We start from the raw sequence: 18,263 nt of genomic DNA on the forward strand, positions 1-18,263 counted from the left end.
GGTAAAGAAAGCTACCCACATTCAGAGGAAGGACTGCAGGAGAGGAAACATATAAGAAAAACAACTGCTTGAACGCATGGGTCGGGGTGGACATGATTGAGGGTGTGGACTCGAAACTACCACACCAATGCAACTACCAACAATTTGGAAATTGGTCTTGATCAAGGACACATGACAAAACTAGTGGAAATGAGCATCGGCCATTGGTGGGGGGGGGGGGCGGAGGGGGGGATTGAAGGGGAAAGGTGGAGCATGAATCATGTAACCATGTTAAAAATGAATATTAATAAATGTTAAAAAAATGAAATGATATTAGACTGGTAAAAAAAATGAAATTACTTTTATGATCCTAAGATTAAGTATATAGGATGTCAGAGAGGACTAGCACTTCTAGATCTAGGGCTTGCTCACAAAAAAGGGTGTGAATCCTTTTCAGGGATTCTCATCCACCTTCTCTTCTGACTCTCACCTGATTAAAAAGTATTCTCATGAATAAAATCAACATAGACAGAATAAGAGGATAATATATTGAATGTGGAAAAGCTTTACAGTAAAGTTATATCAGAATATCAAATATTTCTGATAAAAGTCTGAAAGTCAAGATGTCAATGAAGAAGTCAATAAGCATTTATTAAGTGTCTTATTTGTATCAGGTATTGTTCTAGGCAGTGATGGCAAACCTTTTAGAGACAGTATCAGGCCCTACCCCAAACCCATTCCTTAGACCAAGTGCCCCCCCAACCTCCCACCTCATCCCCTGCCCCTTCCCATTACAGGGGAGGGAAATATGCTCCTTTTGGGCTGCTGGGCAGAGAGGTGGGTGATGAGAGGCCCATGTGGAGACGGGAGGAGAGTGGCCAGAGCATGCTGTGAGCTATGTTCCCCTCAAACCCAGCTCCTCTCCACCCCCACCATGGGAGTCACTTTCACCATAGACTCAACAGGTTGCTCTCTTCCCTGCTCCCTCACACAGCAACACAGCACGTGACCATCCTGACCCCCAATCAGGGATCACTAATAACTTTAAAAACTTAGGACAGAGTAGCTTCAATTGAGTAGGGTTGAAATCCAGTTTATTGAGGGTTCAAAGGAATAATATGAAGACTATGGTTAAATGATATGAATAATTTTCAAAAAAAGGAATGCAAGTTGTCAAAAAACCATATAAAAATGTTTCAAATCAATAATAAGACTTGCAAATGAAAACAATCCTGAGGTTTCAATTGATATCCACAAAATTGGCAGAGTTGAAAGAAATGATCGATGTTGAGAAGCTGTGAGAAGACAGGAGCACTAGCATACTACTGGAGGAATTGTGCATTGGCCAAATCATTCTGAAAAATAATTTGGAATTATATGGAAAAAAAATTGATCCTGCTACTAAGCATATATTTCAAAGTGGTCAAAAACAGAAATAAAAGTCCTATCTACTATATAAATAAGAAAACATTCATAGCATTAATTTTGGTGGTAGCAAAAACTTAGAAACAAAATGAATAACAACAGTTTGTGGAATAGCTGAAAAATTATGGTAGATGAATGTAATGAAATACTGTTGTATCATAAGAAATGGTGAATATAAAGAATTCAGAGAAACATGGTGAAATTTGTTTGAACCTATACACAATAATTTATGCAGAACCAAGAAAATAACATACCCAAAGACTACAAGAATACAAAGGAAAAGAATGCTACAAGTGCAGTTAAACTTAAACAGGATGACCAATCTTGATCCCTAAGAACAAATGATGAAAAACATTTTCCCTCTCTTGGTAGGAAGACTAAAGGCTTGAAAAGATAATTATATTATCCATTGAGGTGATTTTGTTGATTGGTTTCACTAAACTGGTCTTTTTATTAAACTCTTACCTTGCAGCTTAGAATCAATACTAAGTATTGGTTCCAAGGCAGAAAAATAGTAAGGGTTAGGCAACTGGGGTTAAGCGACTTGCCCAGGGTCACACAGCTGGGAAATGTCTGGGGCCAAATCTGAACAGGACTTCCTGGTGGTCTATCCACTAAGCCACCTTGTTGCCCCTTAATTCATCTTTGTTGTTGTTGTTGTAAGGGATGGCTCAACAAAGAAGAAATATTAAAAAATGACTTGTGTGGAAAATGGAATGCATCAATATAACTTAAAAATAAATGCATATTTTAAAAGTTGTGAGGCTAGAAATTACTGACCAAACAACTATTTATATGCTTTTCCTGTGTAAATCCTAGGAAATCTTGTCTTGATCTCCATAGATTTCCTTTGAGCATCAGACTTAACTGTTGTTTACTGACTTTAATCCCAGATTAAAATTTTTATTACCTACTAGTGACTTGCAATGGTATGTTTTTTTAAACCTGATTATTCTTTCCTTATCTTTTTGTTAATGACCTAGCACTTTTGGAAAAGTTGAAATCTTTCTTCCTCTGAAAACCATGGACCCTGACAGGATGGACAGATAAAGTAATTATAACAATGTAACAGAAAATTGAGTCAAAGCAAAACTACTCAGCTCTTAATTTGTTTTTGCTTTTGTTGTGGCAAAAAAAGAATGACAGCAAAACATGTTAACAGGGATTTTAAATCCAAGAAAATTAAGAGAACTCTTTCTTGCTCTCAATGAGCTCAGAGTCCCTGGGACTGAACTAACTACATCCTGAGAAACAAAAGAACTACCAGACTTAATTGAGTTTCATTCACTAACTTTTGAAAAACTGGAGAATTAGCACGGAATCACAGGAATGGTAATAAATATTTATATAGTGCTTATAATGTGCCATGCTCTATGCTAAGCCTTATTTATATACGATTATAATCTCATTTGAAAACAAAAGGGGGACAGCTGGGTAGCTCAGTGGATTGAGAGCCAGACCTAGAGACAGGAGGTCCTAGGTTTAAATCTGGCCTCAGACACCCAGCTGTGTGACCCTGGGCAAGTCACTTGACCCCCATTGCCTACCCTTATCACTCTTCTGCCTTGGAGCCAATACATAGTATTGACTCTAAGACGGAAGGTAAGGGTTTAAAAAAAGAAAAGAAAAGAAAAGAAAATCACAACTAACATGTGAGGTAGGTAAATGCTATTATTATTCCCATTTTACATCTGAGAAAATTGAGGTTAAGTGATTTGCCCAGGGTTACATAGCTTAGAAACATCTCTGAGGTCATATTTCATCCCAGTACTCTATTTAATGCCCTTTCTTTCTTTTTTTTTGAGCACAGTATTTTTATTTTTTTATTATTATTTTTTATTTTTAGAAAAATTTTCCATGGTTACATGATACATGTTTTTACTTTCCCCTTTACCCCTTCAAACTCCCCCCCCCATAGCTAACTCGAATTTCCACTGGTTTTAACATGTGTCATCAATCAAGACTTATTTACATATAATTGATAGTTGCATTGGTGTGGTCCTTTCAGGTCTACATCCCCAATCATGTCCTCATCAACCCATGTGTTCAAGCAGTTGTTTTTCTTCTGTGTTTCCTCTCCTGTAGTTCTTCCTTTGAATGTGGGTAGCGTTCTTTTCCATAAATCCCTCAGACTTGTCTTGGGTCATTGCGTTGCTGCTAGTACAGAAGTCCTTTACATTCAATTTTATCACAGTGTATCAGTCTCTGTGTACAATGTTCTTCTGGCTCTGCTCCTTTCACTCTGCATCAATTCCTGGAGGTCTTTCCAGTTCACATGGAATTCCTCCAGTTTATTATTCCTTTGAGCACAATAGTATTCCATCATTATCAGATACCACAATTTGTTCAGCCATTCTCTAATTGAAGGGCATACCCTCGCTTTCCAGTTTTTTGCCACCACAAAGAGCGCAACTATAAATATGTTTGTACAAGTCTGTTTATCTATGATCTCTTTGGGGTACAAACCCAGCAATGGTATGGCTGGATCAAAGGGCAGGCATTCTTTTGTCACTCTTTGGCATAATTCCAAATTGCCATCCAGAATGGTTGGATCAGTTCACAACTCCACCAGCAGAACATTAATGTCCCAATTTTGCCACATCCCCTCCAACATTCATTACTCTCCCCTACTATCATTTAGCCAATCTGGCTAAGAGACAGAAGGGAGGATCAGTGGAATCGACTTGGGGTAAGTGACGTCAGCAAAGTAGTGTATGATAAACCCAAAGAGCCCAACTTTGGGGGCAAAAATCCACTATTTGACAAAATGTGCTGGGAAAATTGGAAAACAATATGGGAGAGATTAGGTTTAGATCAAATATCTCACACCCTGCACCAAAATAAATTCAGAATGGGTGAAAGACTTGAATATAAAAAAGGAAACTGTAAGTAAATTAAGTGAACACAGAATAGTATACTTGTCAGATCTCTAGGAAAGGAAAGATTTTTAAAACCAAGCAAGAGTTAGAAAAAATTACAAAATTAAAAAGATTTTGTACAAACAAAAACAATGCAACCAAAATCAGAAGGGAAACAACAAACTGGGGAAAAATCTTTATAACAAAAAATTCTGACAGAGGTCTAATTACTCAAATATACAAGGAACTAAATCAATTGTATAAAAAAATCAAGCCATTCCCCAATTGATAAATGGGCAAGGGACATGAATAGGCAATTTTCAGATGAAGAAATCAAAAGTATCAATAAGCACATGAGAAAGTGTTCTAAATCTCTAATAATTAGAGAAATGCAAATCAAAACAACTTTCTTGCTGCCTTTAATGGAAGAGGTGCCACAAGGCTGAAGAAAGGCAAATACTTCAATTATCATAAGTACTTGATAAATGCTTTTTTTCATTCATTCATTCATCCATTTGTTAAAGGGGAAAATGGGTATTTAGGAAGGGAAATGATTATCACAAGGAGCCAGCATGACTTCATCAAGAACAGGACAGGCCCATAATTTTGAGAAACAATCTTTAAAACAAGGATAAGAAAATGCACCTCCCTCCATTCTTGGTAAAGGTGAGGATTTACAGTGTAAAATATTTTATATTCTGTCAGACTATATCAATGTGTTAATTTGTTTAATTGCTTTTTGTCACCTCATTTTTATTCTTTATTCTAAGAGATGGCTCCCTGTGTAGGAGAGGTTTATGTTTAGAAATGAAGGTGTAAAAATAAATGATATCAACAAAATTAAATTTAAAAGCAAACAAAATATTCAGAGAAACATGGGAAGACTTCTATGAATTAATGCACAGCAAAGCAAATAGATCCATGGAAACAATATATATTATTGCAATGATGTAAACAGAAAGAACCATAAAATAAAATTGAATGCTATATAATTGTGATAACCTCACTTGGACCTGGAGGAGAGTAACTAAAAATGATTCTCCTTTCTTTCATGTGAGAGGTAGAAAGGTGGATTATGGATTATTACATAGACTATCAGATGCAGGCAATGTATTGGCTGATTTTGTTTAGTTTTTTATCTTTCTTTTTTGAGCCAATGTTACAAGAGGAGGCTTAATGCAATATTAAAACAAAAGGTATTATTTTTAAGAGTTTTTTAAAAGAATAGGTCATGCCACACTGACTTCATTTGATAAAAGTCCCATTCATTAAAGGAAGAGTTTGTGAGTATTTAAAAAAAAGAAATAATGGTTACAAAGAACCAGCAATAGCTTCATCAAGAACAGATTGTGTCAAAACAACCTTATTTGACAGCTTCCTAGAATTCTGTAGATAGACATGGGATATCCAGACTTTAACAAAGAATTTGCCCAAATCTTCCATTATAGAATTATAAACAAGACTGAGAGGTATGAACTATATAATAAGACAGTATGGTTAGTTGGATTTGGAATTGCTTGAATGAAGAAAAGCAAAGTATTTCCTAAGAGTCACTGTTGACTTGTGGAGGAGTGTATTATAAGGTAGAGTTCCTTTGGGATCTGCCCTTGACTTTGGGCTCTGTAAGTTTTATCATTGACTTATTGAAAGCTATCAATGACATGCTTATCAACTCTTCAGAGAACATAAAGCTGTATGCAACAATAACACTTCAATTGATTCCAAAATATCAAAAAATGGTTGACTATATCTACTGGTTAAAATGAAATAGTGATTGAAGGCTTACACTCAGATTGAAAAACCATATAATTACAAAATGGAGGAAACATGACTAGACATAGGAACTTTAGAGAACAAGTTGGTTTAGGGTTGAAAGGGATTATAGAAATCATCTAGTCCAATGCCTTTTATTTTACATATGAGGAAATTGAGGCCCAGAGACATTAAGCAACTTGCTTAATGTCACACAAGTGGTAGAGCCAGAAGTGGATTCTATTTCTTTCTCATTAACCCAAGTGCTCTTTCCACTACCCTAGACTGCTAAAAAATTGTTAAGAATATGGTAAGAAAAGATTCTTGTTCAGTTACCAGATTGCCCTATCTTGTTTTTGTCAGGTACTGAGTGTACAAAGAAGAAATAAGACCAAGACACTGCCCTTCAACAGCTTACAGTCTAATAGGAGATTTGAAACATGCACAAAATTAGCTAGGTTATAAGAGAGACTGTGACAGTAAATTCAGAGTGAAATCTATACAAAGCACAGTGAGCAACTTGAGATCACTTTCAGCTGCTAAGATTTGAAGGCAAATAAGGATTTCTATTGAAAATATAATGGAGTGAAGAGAGGAGGAATGAACAAGAACATGGAGTGGGCAAGATAAGAATATGGGATGATGATTAGCAAAATTTGGCTAAAACATACAATACATTCAAGAAAATAGTATGAGATCAAGCTAGAAAGTCAGGTTGGAGAGATATTGTTAAGGGTAAGATAAAACACTGGTACTTTGTAGAAAAATAGGAGCCAGGAAGCTTTTTGACTAGAAGACTAAGGGGAAGAAGAGTGGATTAGGAAAATTAAGGAGAGTGAAGAATAGATTAAGTAGGAGAAAATGTAGAATGGATGGTCAATTCAAGAAAGTAACAAAATAGTAAAAAAAAAGTTGGATGAGAGGGTGTTCAGAGTGGAACTAGAAAGGAAGAGATAGAGAAACATTAGGTCTTTGAAACTGGTGATATGAAAGGGAAGTCCAAAACAGAAAAGAGTCAAAGATGACCGAGAAGTTTTAAGCCAAAGGGTTGTGACATCAACAGATACAGAGAAATTGGGGGGATGGGGGTTGTAAGTTTCGGAGGAGAATTTGGTGAAATTAATATTGAACTCATTGAATTTGAAGAGTTAGTGGGGCATATAGGTAGAGAGGGTTACAGGAGAGGTAAGAGCTAAATATATAGATTTGAGAAGTATCTGCACTGATGTAATGATTTAAATAATGAAAGTAGATGTTCTTGACAAGGGAGAAAGCCTGAAAAAAGAAAATATTGTTAAGGACAGGCCCTTGAAGCTTTAACTACCATGAAGAATAATAGCTGGCCATTATAATCCTCCTATTCAACTGGAAGGAACCAGAGCTAAGCATTGTTTATCTTTGCTGTTATGCACATGTAGTCCACTGGATGGAAGTGCTGAGTAAAGACCAAGTTATCTGTTTTTCAGAATTAATAACTTTCTAAGTTGTAGTATGTCATAGTCAATTGTATAAGATAAAACTTTTATAGTCTTATCTCATACTATTTTCTTGCATATACTCTCTTCTAGATAAGGGGAATGCTGGTCCAAGAGCTAATTTTTAATTTACATCTCAGAAACAAGCGAATGCTCTAAATCAGAACTTAACTTATTATTTTGTTGGTTGTCAAGATTGAAGAAAGTGATGGAGAGAATGTTAATATTGTGGGTTAAACTTAAAAATATATTCAATAATTTTTGAAAGCTAATTGTTAAACATTTATCACTCCTTCCTGGCTCTATCCTTCTCGATGTGGCACTTACTTATGTGGTTTAGAATACTGTGAAATTACCTAACAGAATTCAGACCTTCAGCCTTTACCTTTGGCAAACCCTACCTGTTCTCTGAACTTAATTATGTTTTTCTGAGATCTAGTCATGTGACCTTGGCATATGGAGTCAACTTTCCACAGAAGCAGAAAATGTGTTTAATTTCATACTGTGCTCTTTTTTTCTTGGCATTGGTTTAAATAACTAGATTAGTGATGGTGAACCTTTGCTACGGGTGCCAAAGATGGCAAGCAGAGCACTCTCTATGGGCATGCAACCGCCCCACCCCCACATTGACTAGAAAGGCAGAGGGACTCTGGTGGAGTTGCTCCCCTTCCCATCTTCACCATGCCTAATGATATTTTTTCATATCCCTTGCCCCTCTGCCCAGTAGTCAATAGGAGGGCACAGGGGGTAAGGTAGGTGGCTCACAGGTGGCAGAGCTAGAGAGAAGCAGAGCCCTCAGGCCACTCCCCTCCCCCTCTCTACATTCACTGAGGATATTCCTTAGTTCACCCACCCATCTGCCCAGCAGCCCAATGGGAACACTTTCTCCCTCCCCTGTGTGGAGTAAGTGGGCACAGGGCATGGCACACAGTCTGAGGGTAGGAGGAGGAGAGGCTAGCACTCCATCTTTAAAAGGTTTGACATCACTGAGCTGGATCATTATATAATGTAGAATTCTAAGGGACCTTAGAAACTATAAGTTCAGCCCTTTCATTTAAAACATTTTCTTAATTTTATTTTTCAAATTAAAAGGCAGTTATTTTTTCTCCTTCCTATTTTCTCCCTCCATGAAAAAAATAAAAATAAAAACAATACCCTATAATATATGCAGTGAGATTCTCACAAAACAAATTCTTCCATTGGCCATCTCCAAAAATATACTTTTCATTGTGCATCCTGAGTTCACTACCTCTTGGTCAGAAGATGGGCAGCATGCATTATCATAAATTTTCTGGAACTGTAGTTAATCATTGCATTGATAATAGTATAATTCTTTCATTTTATAGATGAGAAAAATTATTTACCCAAGTCACAAAAGTAGCAAGTAGCAGAGGCAAGATTTTAATACAGATCTACAGAACCCCAAATCAATCAGTTGACAACTATTTATTAAGTGTTTACTATTTGCCAGGCACCATGTAAGTTCTGTGAAAAGCAAAAACATGATCCCTGACCTCAAGGAGATCACACTCTAGTCTGGGATAAATGTGCAAAAAAAATGTACATGCATGGTATGTGTAGCAAGGATTATAGTGTTCAACTCATAGGAAGGCAAGAATGGACATCTCTTCTGTCTCCTCCCCAACTCTTCTCCAAAAAAGACTAGTGAGCAACCACTCTGTTCTCAGTGAGATGTAGTGCTAGACTAGAAATTAGTCCATCTGCTCCCTTAAATATTATTAGTCTATAGGATAATATACTTTTAAGATTCAAGCTAAACCCCTGATCACTATTTCTTAATGGAGAAGGGAGGCCCCAAGGTATATATTCAAGCCTTGACTTCCTTCCCATAAAATATCAGTTCCCAATGGGAACACATAGTAAATAGTAAAGAAACCCACTTATTTAAGTTGATAGCAAAACAGAGATCAGAAAAAGCATATGTATGAGAATACATATATAAGTATGTTCTCATACATCCAAATATATTCTCATACATATGCTTTATATATACACATATGCATATGTATATATATAATCTATGTTTATATAGCAAACAGAAATATAGATTGAAGGACCTCTCCCATTAGGAGCAAGATAATTTGCTCAAGAGAGAGTCCCAGACCTCACAGAAAGGGAAATTCTCCAGTCTCTAGCATAGCAAACTGAGAAGGGCAAGACTAAAGTTTTATATGTCAGATTCTTCCCCGTCTTTTCTCTCTTCAGCAATCTCGAGAGAGGTTGAAATGACTGTCTTCTCTTTTAAACTAGAAAGCCTGAAAGAGTGAAGAGATTGAAAAGATAGGATCTGACTTTTCTCCCAAACTCACCAATTCCACTCACCTCTTCATGCATTAACGTCACTAATGAAGAGAGAATCCCATATCAAATAGCTTTGGGACTTGGGTTACAGATAGACAATGTAAATAGAAGATAATCTCAAAGAAGAGGAATAGTGAGAGACCAGAAAAAGTCTCCTGCAGAAGGTGAGATTTATATTGAACCCTGAAGGAAATCGAGGAAACCAGGAAGAGGAGGTGAGGAAGGAAGGTGTTCTAGGTAGGAAGGACAGCCAAAGAACAGACACAGTGAGGAGATGGAACATTCTGTGCGAGGAATTGCAAGGCCAGTCTCTGAATTATAGCTTATGTAGATAGGAGTCAAGTGTAAGAAAACTGGAAGGCTTGGAAGGGTCAGTTTATAAGGGGGCTTTAAATGCTAGCGAATTTTGTATTTGATCCAGAAGATAAGGAGTTGTTGGAGTTTCGGGTATGTGTTTGTGGCATGGTCAGAACTGGCCATGGGCTGTAGGAAAATCTCTTTGACAGTTTGAGTGTCCCCTAGATGACTAGGGAGATGGTGCTGTTCCACTAGAAAAAAGGTGGTAAGTGGAGGCTGGAGGAGCTGGTTTCAAACATCCTCTTTAGCAATGAATGCTGATTGAGAGACTCAGTGCTTGTGCCATTTTTTACCTACATGCCTTGTCCCTTAATGTAGAGGATGCAAAGAGTAAAGTCCTTCTTGCCTTGTTCTCCTCCCCATTAAGCATTCTTGAACAAGGTCAGACAGGGAATGCAGACCCAGAATAGAGACAAGCCTTGAGACATTATTGGCATGGGCACTGTACCTCCAAAACTGTAGAAATGTTTCAGGCAAACTATAAGCAGGGAAATTCCTTTGCTCCCTCTTCAATCCTTGTGACTCCTAACACAAAACATCTGATAGTTCCTATAAGACCCTGAGAGGATTGTCCTCTAGATTTGAGATGGACAGATAGATACATCTTGATATCATCAAGTTGTATCTCAGACATCCATCTGTCCTCTAAACTACAAGGGTCACCTCCTATGTCTTCAGGCAAACCTCCCCCCTTACTATGCCTCAATGCATACCACTCTAGAGTCCTGTCTTCACTGTTATAAAGAGTATAAAGACCCCAGAATTGATGTCACCTAGGAACAGCTTTCCAGCTATGCTGTTCCATGTAGGAGCCAGTCTACCATCTATGTTGTCCTCCTGGCCAGATTCAACATGACCTTGTAAACTAATAAATTTCTCTTTTTCTTTTTAAGCTAAATTTTAGAGTCTTGCATTCTTGCAAAAGATACCCTTCTGGAACCTGGGTTCACTGCAAGCCCCCCACAACATTATGAGATCACCAAGGTCAGTACTCCAGGTGTATTATCTGTCCATTGCTTGTGGAAAGCCCCAGGTTCCTAGAATTCTAAGAGAATAACAATTCCTGGTATCTATTTTGGGTGACTGAATATGCTATGGGGGCTTGACTTTACCGCGGGTAAAAACTATAACTATACTTCTGTACCTACTGTAGGAGGTTAGTTAGTTAATTAGTGGGTTAGTGTGTGTGGAGATTAAAGATGGACTGTTGAACATCAGAAGAGTGAGTGCTTTTCCCATTCCCCGTATATCCACTCCCGTTGTTCAAGAACCCCTACAGTTCCTCCAGGCGTCCCATTTTTCCCCTGCCCGCAACACCTTAAGCCCTCTGGGCCTTAGTTTCTTCCTATGCAAAAGCCAAGAATTCGAATTACAGCACCTTTAAAGTCACTTAAAACTTAAACCTTTAATGCCCCCAAAAGGTGACATCGTCCTTAAGGTTCGCGTTCCATGACTGACTCACCAGAAACACCAGAGACTTGAAAAGGCGCCAAGCCCAGGCAGCCAACCAACTAAACACTAACCTCATGACTCCGCCCATCGCCCTCGCCCCGCCCACAACCTGCCTCCCTAGCTGCTAGACGGCCGCCCACAGCGCGCTGTCGTAATCAACATGCGTGAGGTCGCTCTCTCCGACGTCGGCGTCTGCCGCTACTTTCCCCGGTTACACCAAACAGAACCAGAGTAGTGGGCGGCGCCGACCTGGGGGGACAATGAAGTGGGAGCTAACGGAGGAACCCCGGGCGAGCACCGGATTGAAAGAGATGTAGCTGGGTGTCAACTTTCTTTAACCATAAAGGTGAACGCCTCGGAGCAGGGAGCACGGGGGGAGGGAGAAAGAAAGAGGGGTTGGGGAATAGATTGAGTTTGGGGAGCCAAACGGTAGTAGCGAGAGCAGTAGCAGCAGCAGCCCCGGGACCGTGGCGCCCTTCCCGCCCTGGGCCACCCTGCGCCTCTCGGCGCCAGTAGCTACAGCAATTGCTCCCGCGCTTCCTCCTGCGCTGTTTGCCCTCATGCATGTATTTGATGTTTTTCGATGTAAAGGGAATTCGTTATAAACTGCATTCCACCCAGAGACCTGGGAAGGATCTGATTCTACCTGCTGCCCTAGAGTCCTGCAAACAAATCCTCCAGTATGCGCTCGAACACAGTCACATTTTTTTTATCTGCTTTTCAATGCATAGGAAGTTCAGAAAGAGCATACCAGCTAGAGGCCCAGGGTAGGGGGGAAAGCTAAGCTAAGCCAAGTCTACTGCTGGCCTAGCATCCTGCAGGTTTCCCCACCCCCAACAACCCTTTTTGAAAGAAAAAAAATCTGCTTTTGAGTGTTAAGGGAGTTGGTTATAAATCACCAGCCAGAGATGTGGGAGAAGTGACTGATTATAATTGCTGTCCTAGTTACTTAGCAAACACCCTACTTATTCATCCCCACTTTACACCCTTTTTTTAAAACCTGCTTTTCTTTTTAAAGGGAGTTCATTATTTTTTTAAGCCCTTACCTTCTAGTTTAGAATCAAAACTGTGATTTGGTTTCAAGGGAGAAGAGCTTTATTAATAAAGGCAAGGCATCAGGGCTTAAGTGACTTGCCCAGGGTCACACAGCTAAGATGTGTCTGAGGTCAGAACTGAACCCAAGATCTCCTATCTCTAATACTGGCACTCAAGGCCCCAAGCTGCCCCCAAGGCTGTTCATTACAAATAGTGCACCAGCTGAGGTGTAAGGGAGGGGACTGATTCCAGCTGCCTCTTTAGCATCTTGAAAACAATCCTTTCCACCCTTTTTACTTTTTTTTTTAAATCTACTTTTCAGGGGACAGCTGGGTGGCTCAGTGGATTGAGAGTCAGGCGCAGAGACAGGAGGTCCTGGATTCATATTTGGCCTCATACACTTCCTAGCTGTGTGATCCTGGGCAAATCACTTAACCACCATTGCTTAACCCTTACCACTCTTCTGCCTTGGAACCAAAACCCAGTAGTAATTCTAAGATGGAAGGTAAGGGTTTAAAAAAAAAAACCCCTAGTTTTCAGTATAAGGTGCAGCTTGGTACAGTGTATAGAATGCTGGGCTTGAAGTCAGGAAGACTCTAATCTTTCTATGTTCAAATCCAGCCTTAGACACTTACTAACTTGTGTGACTCTGGGCAAGTCACTTAACCCAGTTTTCTTCAGTTTCCTCATCTGTAAAATGAACTGGAGAAGAGAATGACAAACCAGTTTAGTATCTGCCAAGAAAACCCCAAATGGGGTCACAAAGAGTATGATAACAGAACAATTTCTGTGTAATGGGAATTTGTTTAAAAAAAAAAAAAAAGCTCACTGGTCAGAGACCAGTTCATTCCAGCTGCTGTCCTGGCATCCTGTAAATAGCCCCTTCTCCTCACATCCACTTCTCAGAGTTTCTCTATTCCTAGGAAGTGTGGGAAGTAGAATACAGTCTCCAGAAGAAGTTTTAATAAGAACTATTCCCACTTTTCCCCTTTTCTAAAAAACCAAAAAGACCCCAAACTAAAATGCCCTGCCGAAATGAATGGTGATAATACTTGAATTCCAGTTACCAGTGAGAGTAAATCTCTGCCTTTCTTTTCCCTTCCCAGGGGTCAGGGTGGGTTTCAGCTGGTGACCAGAAAATGATCGACTCAGTAAAGCTCCGGAGAGATAGCGCTGCAGATTTCTTTTCTCACTATGAATATCTCTGTGCACTTCAAGATTCTATACCTCTACCTGTTATAAGGACCAACTTGAGACTGGGGGTGCTCGATTTCAATGCAGATCGTCTCAAACTCCTGGACTGGGCACCTTTGTTAAGTGCTCTTAGGATAAATAAAAATTTGCCCTCTATTGCCATCAGGAGCTTGTATCAACCAGGTTTTGGAGATTCAGGTTTGTCGTTCAGATCTAAAATGCTTTTAGGTTGTTGTTGGTTTGGGGGTGGGGAGAAGAATGTGAAATGTTAAAATGCTAGGGAATTCCACTTTCTCTGGTGGGGAGATGGGCACCCTCAGGCTGTAATAATACCTCACGGGGTAGATTTAAGAGATGAGGAAAGTAGAACATTATTCACTAGTCTATTTTTCTTGAAGTAAATTCAAGTAGCATTTGTCATTGGCAAGAGTACTAGGAAAATAATTGTAGCAGCAAAATTAGCATTCAGACAGCTTTTATTAAGTGCCTACTATGTTCCAGGCACTGTGCCTGGGTGCTTTCTGACCCAAGTCTTTTGTCCCCAAGTCCAGTATTCTTTTCATTATACCTAGCTGCATAGCTTTATTCATTTAGCCTCTACTTCAGCATTTTCAGTGTGGCATTTATTATGAGCTTACTTTGTTACATAGTACGAAATAGTCTTTACAAAACTCTTTTTTAATAATCTGAAACCTCTTGCTTGCTACTTAGTGATTCAAAACAGTAATTTAGTAGATGGAATAGTAGTAACATGTCATATTCCCTTTTATTTTATTAGGATGTAACCTAGTACTAAAGTGTCAAAAGATAGCTAGAAGATGCAGTGAATAGAATTCTAGTCCTGAAATCAGGAAGACCCAAGTTCAGATCCAGCTGTGTGACCCCGAGCAAGTCACTTCACATCTTCCAGCCTCAGTTTCCTCATATTAAAATGAGGATAATGATCACAACTATTTCACAAGATTGTGAGGATCAAATGAGATAATCGTAGAGTGCTTATTAACACAGTGCCTAGCACCAAGTAGGTGCTTAATAAATATTATCTATCATTATACTTAATACTGAGGAAGAGGTTCAGAGATCATGGGATTTAGTGCTAAAATGGACCTGAATGGTTTTCTAGCCCAACTTTTTCATTTTATTTTTACTTTTGAAAAATTAATTTTATTTGTGCATTTTACCTTTGTCATTTCAACCTGTCCTCCAGATTGAGATCTCCCAGAGGACAATGAAAAAAACTATTTAGTTGAGGTTTACAATTCAGGGACTGCTTCTGACAGTGTAGACAATATTCTGACCTGTTAATTCTCCTCTTTTTTCCAGGTGTGTATTCAGAATTGGACTTTCTTATAGTCTGCTCTTCATTCATCTTGTTTTATTCTTTGTATTGTTCTTTTCAGTTCTGCTTGTTTTCTTCTGTACGAACTGGAAAAGTTTATACACATCTTCCCTCATTGCTATGAATTCTCCACATTCATTTTTTCTAACTGTCCAATAACTTCATAAAATTTCTATGCCATAGTTTTGGCAATTATCGAGTTATTAAACACTCACTTTGTTTCTTAACTTTTTGCTACCACAAAGAGGACTGTCATTAATATTTTCATACGTATTGAACCTTTGTTTCTGTCTTTATCTTCTTTGGATATATGCCCAGTAGTGTGATTGATAGAATAGGAAATAGGGACAGTTTAATCAATTATTTTACATAGCCTGAAATTGAAGTCTAGAATATTTGGTTCCTTCAAAGGTCTACCAATACTGTCTTTTCCCATAGGCTTCCAGTGTTCATTTTTTGTTGTTTTTGCTCATTTATATTATGTGAAATGAAACTTTAAAAGTTAGTTTAGTTTCATAAATAATTTGGAACATATTCAAACTATTAATAGTTTCCATTTTGAAAGCTATAATGACTTGGTGTTTTATTCTTGTTAGTTCCTATAATTTTGAATATCAGACTTTTATTAATAATATTTATGCAAATATTTTTCCCACAGTGCAGTTTCTTTTACTTTTATCTTCATTAGTGAAATTTTTTTTAACCCTTTTCTTCTGTCAAAGTATCAGTTCTAAGATAGAAGAGTAGCAAGGATTAAGCAGTTGGGATTGAATGACCTGTCCAGAGTCATGTGGCTAGGAGTATCTGATGCTGATTTGAACCCAGGTCCTCTTGACTCCAGGCCCAGTTCTCTATTCACTGTTATCCTCACTGCCCCTGTGAATGAAGCTTATTAATTTTGTATAGTCACAATTGTCTGTTTTATCCTCTAAAAATTCACCTTGTAGGTAGATGAGATAGGACACAATTGTGGGAAGTCTAAAGCTGGCTGATATCTTGAAATTCAAAATTTTGACCTGTAATGGATTGTACCAGTCAGGTGTTCCCACTAAGTTTAGTTCTTGAGACTGGGGAACGACAGTATTGCCTAAGAAAGAGGTAGCCAGCTCAGAACAGAAATGAAATAGATTAAGTTCTGGTATCCCTGCTTTTTTTCCAGCCTGGGCAAGATAGGGAGACCCAATTTTTTTTTTAAATTTAAGTACTAGAAGATATAGTTGTAATCCATACTTAATCTCATTCTCTTCCAAAAATGTTTATTATGTGACCTTTATATTAGTTCATATCCATAGTATAAGGAAGAGGCTTCAGACAAGTACCCTGCAGCATGCCACCTGAAACACTTGTCTCATATTCTACATTTTAGCCAAACTGGACTGCTCTGCCTTCCTGAACACTTACTGTAACCTTTCAATTCCATTCTTTGCTCTTGACCCCTTTATTATCCCTTATTTACCCTCTTTACCTGTCAAACTATTGCCCATCCTTTAATGTCTAATGCAACTACTACTTCTTCCAAGAAAGCCTTCTCTCATCTCCCTAGAGGGCAATGAACTTTTACCTCAGTTCTCACATTTTATTTTATAACTTTGATTAATGTACTTAATTATGTATTTACAAATTTTGGCCCCTTACTAAAACTTTCAGCACCTACTTGTAAAGTTATCTAAACTTTGTGTCTTTCCTTATGCAGTTATTTAATGTTTGTGTTTGTGTAACAAGCTGGAACAGGGGAGATAACTTATTGACACAGAATCCAGTTCTTAATGTAGGAAAAAAGAATGTTCTACATAAGCTCTTTTTTTGTTGTACAAGTTTTCTTTGGATAATAATTTTGGAAAAAATTTTTTTCTAGCTTCTGATAGGTATAAAGCCTATTATAAAAGTCGAATTCCTACAATTAGATTCAAAGAAGTGACCATCCAATTATGTAAAGCTATTAAAGGCTGTTTAAGTGTATCTCCTGCTCTGAAGAATCTAGAGCTTCAGGGAATATATTTAAGAGAACGAGATTTAATATTGTTAACAAGGGTAAGGTTTCTAAAATTCATCATGGAAACATTTGGTAGTAATTCTGTTTTTTAAACCCTCCTGATGTGTTTTTTAACATTATGATATTTTTCCTTGAAGGGATTGAATAAATCAGCATCTTTGGTACATCTCTCTCTAGCTCATTGTCCAATTGGAGATGGAGGTTTAGAAAGTGAGTTTTTAATTTGTTTTGTCTTCTATCTATTTTAATCTTACTCATTCTTCAAAGGCTGGACCATATCTTCTAACATGAAGCTAACTACTAACTACTCTTATTACTACTAACCTGACCTTCCTAAACTCATAATTCCCATGTTATTGATTTTGTACTGTATTAGTTAGTACTTGATTATATCTTGTTTTGTATTCTGCCATTAAAAAAATAAGTAATTATATTGTCTTCTCAAATAGCTTATAAAGTTGTATCAGGCAGGGACTATCTATGCCTTCCTTGTAGTCCTTAGAATGCAGCACAGTGATAGATATGTAGTTGTTATTTAATAAAGACTTAATGATGGGCAAGAGAAAGAAGTTAGAAATAGATTGTAGAACCTGTAATTTTGAAGGTTTTTTTCTGTGATTCTATAGTGATGTAAAGCATAGGCAAAAAGAAACATTTATAATTTATGCTTTAAAAATACAAGAAAATTTCTGCTATATCAAGCAAATTCCAGATACTCAGACTGTGTAATTTCTAGCTAGCTAGCTTGTGACTTTTGTAAACTGGAATAACAGTAAAGTTGTTATAGGCTTTACCATTGTCATATTTTCAGCTCAGTAGACTTAGTGTATATAAAAATCAACCTAGCAATAGAAACAGCTACTGAACAAGAATAGGCTTGGAAAAATGAATGATCTGTTCTGTCTTTGATTTTTTTTTGTTGTTTTAAGCGATCTGTCAAAGTGTAAAGACCTCAGTAACCCTCAAGACTATAGACTTCTCAGGGTGTAATCTGACATGGCGTGGAGCGGAACATCTGGCCAATATCTTAAAGGTGATTAGTGTTTGAATTTTAATCTTAATAACATTCGTCTGGCCCCCAA

At 37.9% G+C, this 18,263-nt stretch overlaps 1 protein-coding gene across 1 annotated transcript in view; it reads left to right on the forward strand.

Annotated features, from left to right (window-relative positions):
- Positions 1–11,891: 11,891 nt before the first annotated feature.
- The window catches only part of CEP78 (centrosomal protein 78), a 31,603-nt gene continuing 25,231 nt past the window's right edge, over positions 11,892–18,263 (forward strand). The window contains exons 1-5 of the mRNA XM_044657230.1: positions 11,892–11,966; positions 13,762–14,054; positions 17,054–17,219; positions 17,319–17,391; positions 18,111–18,214. Of these exons, the coding sequence (XP_044513165.1) occupies positions 13,795–14,054; positions 17,054–17,219; positions 17,319–17,391; positions 18,111–18,214 (603 nt within the window). The 5' untranslated portion in view covers positions 11,892–11,966; positions 13,762–13,794. The remainder of the gene's footprint in view (positions 11,967–13,761; positions 14,055–17,053; positions 17,220–17,318; positions 17,392–18,110; positions 18,215–18,263) is intronic.

The sequence above is a fragment of the Gracilinanus agilis genome, chromosome 1 (genome assembly GCF_016433145.1).
Source record: "Gracilinanus agilis isolate LMUSP501 chromosome 1, AgileGrace, whole genome shotgun sequence".
Taxonomy (NCBI): domain Eukaryota; kingdom Metazoa; phylum Chordata; class Mammalia; order Didelphimorphia; family Didelphidae; genus Gracilinanus; species Gracilinanus agilis.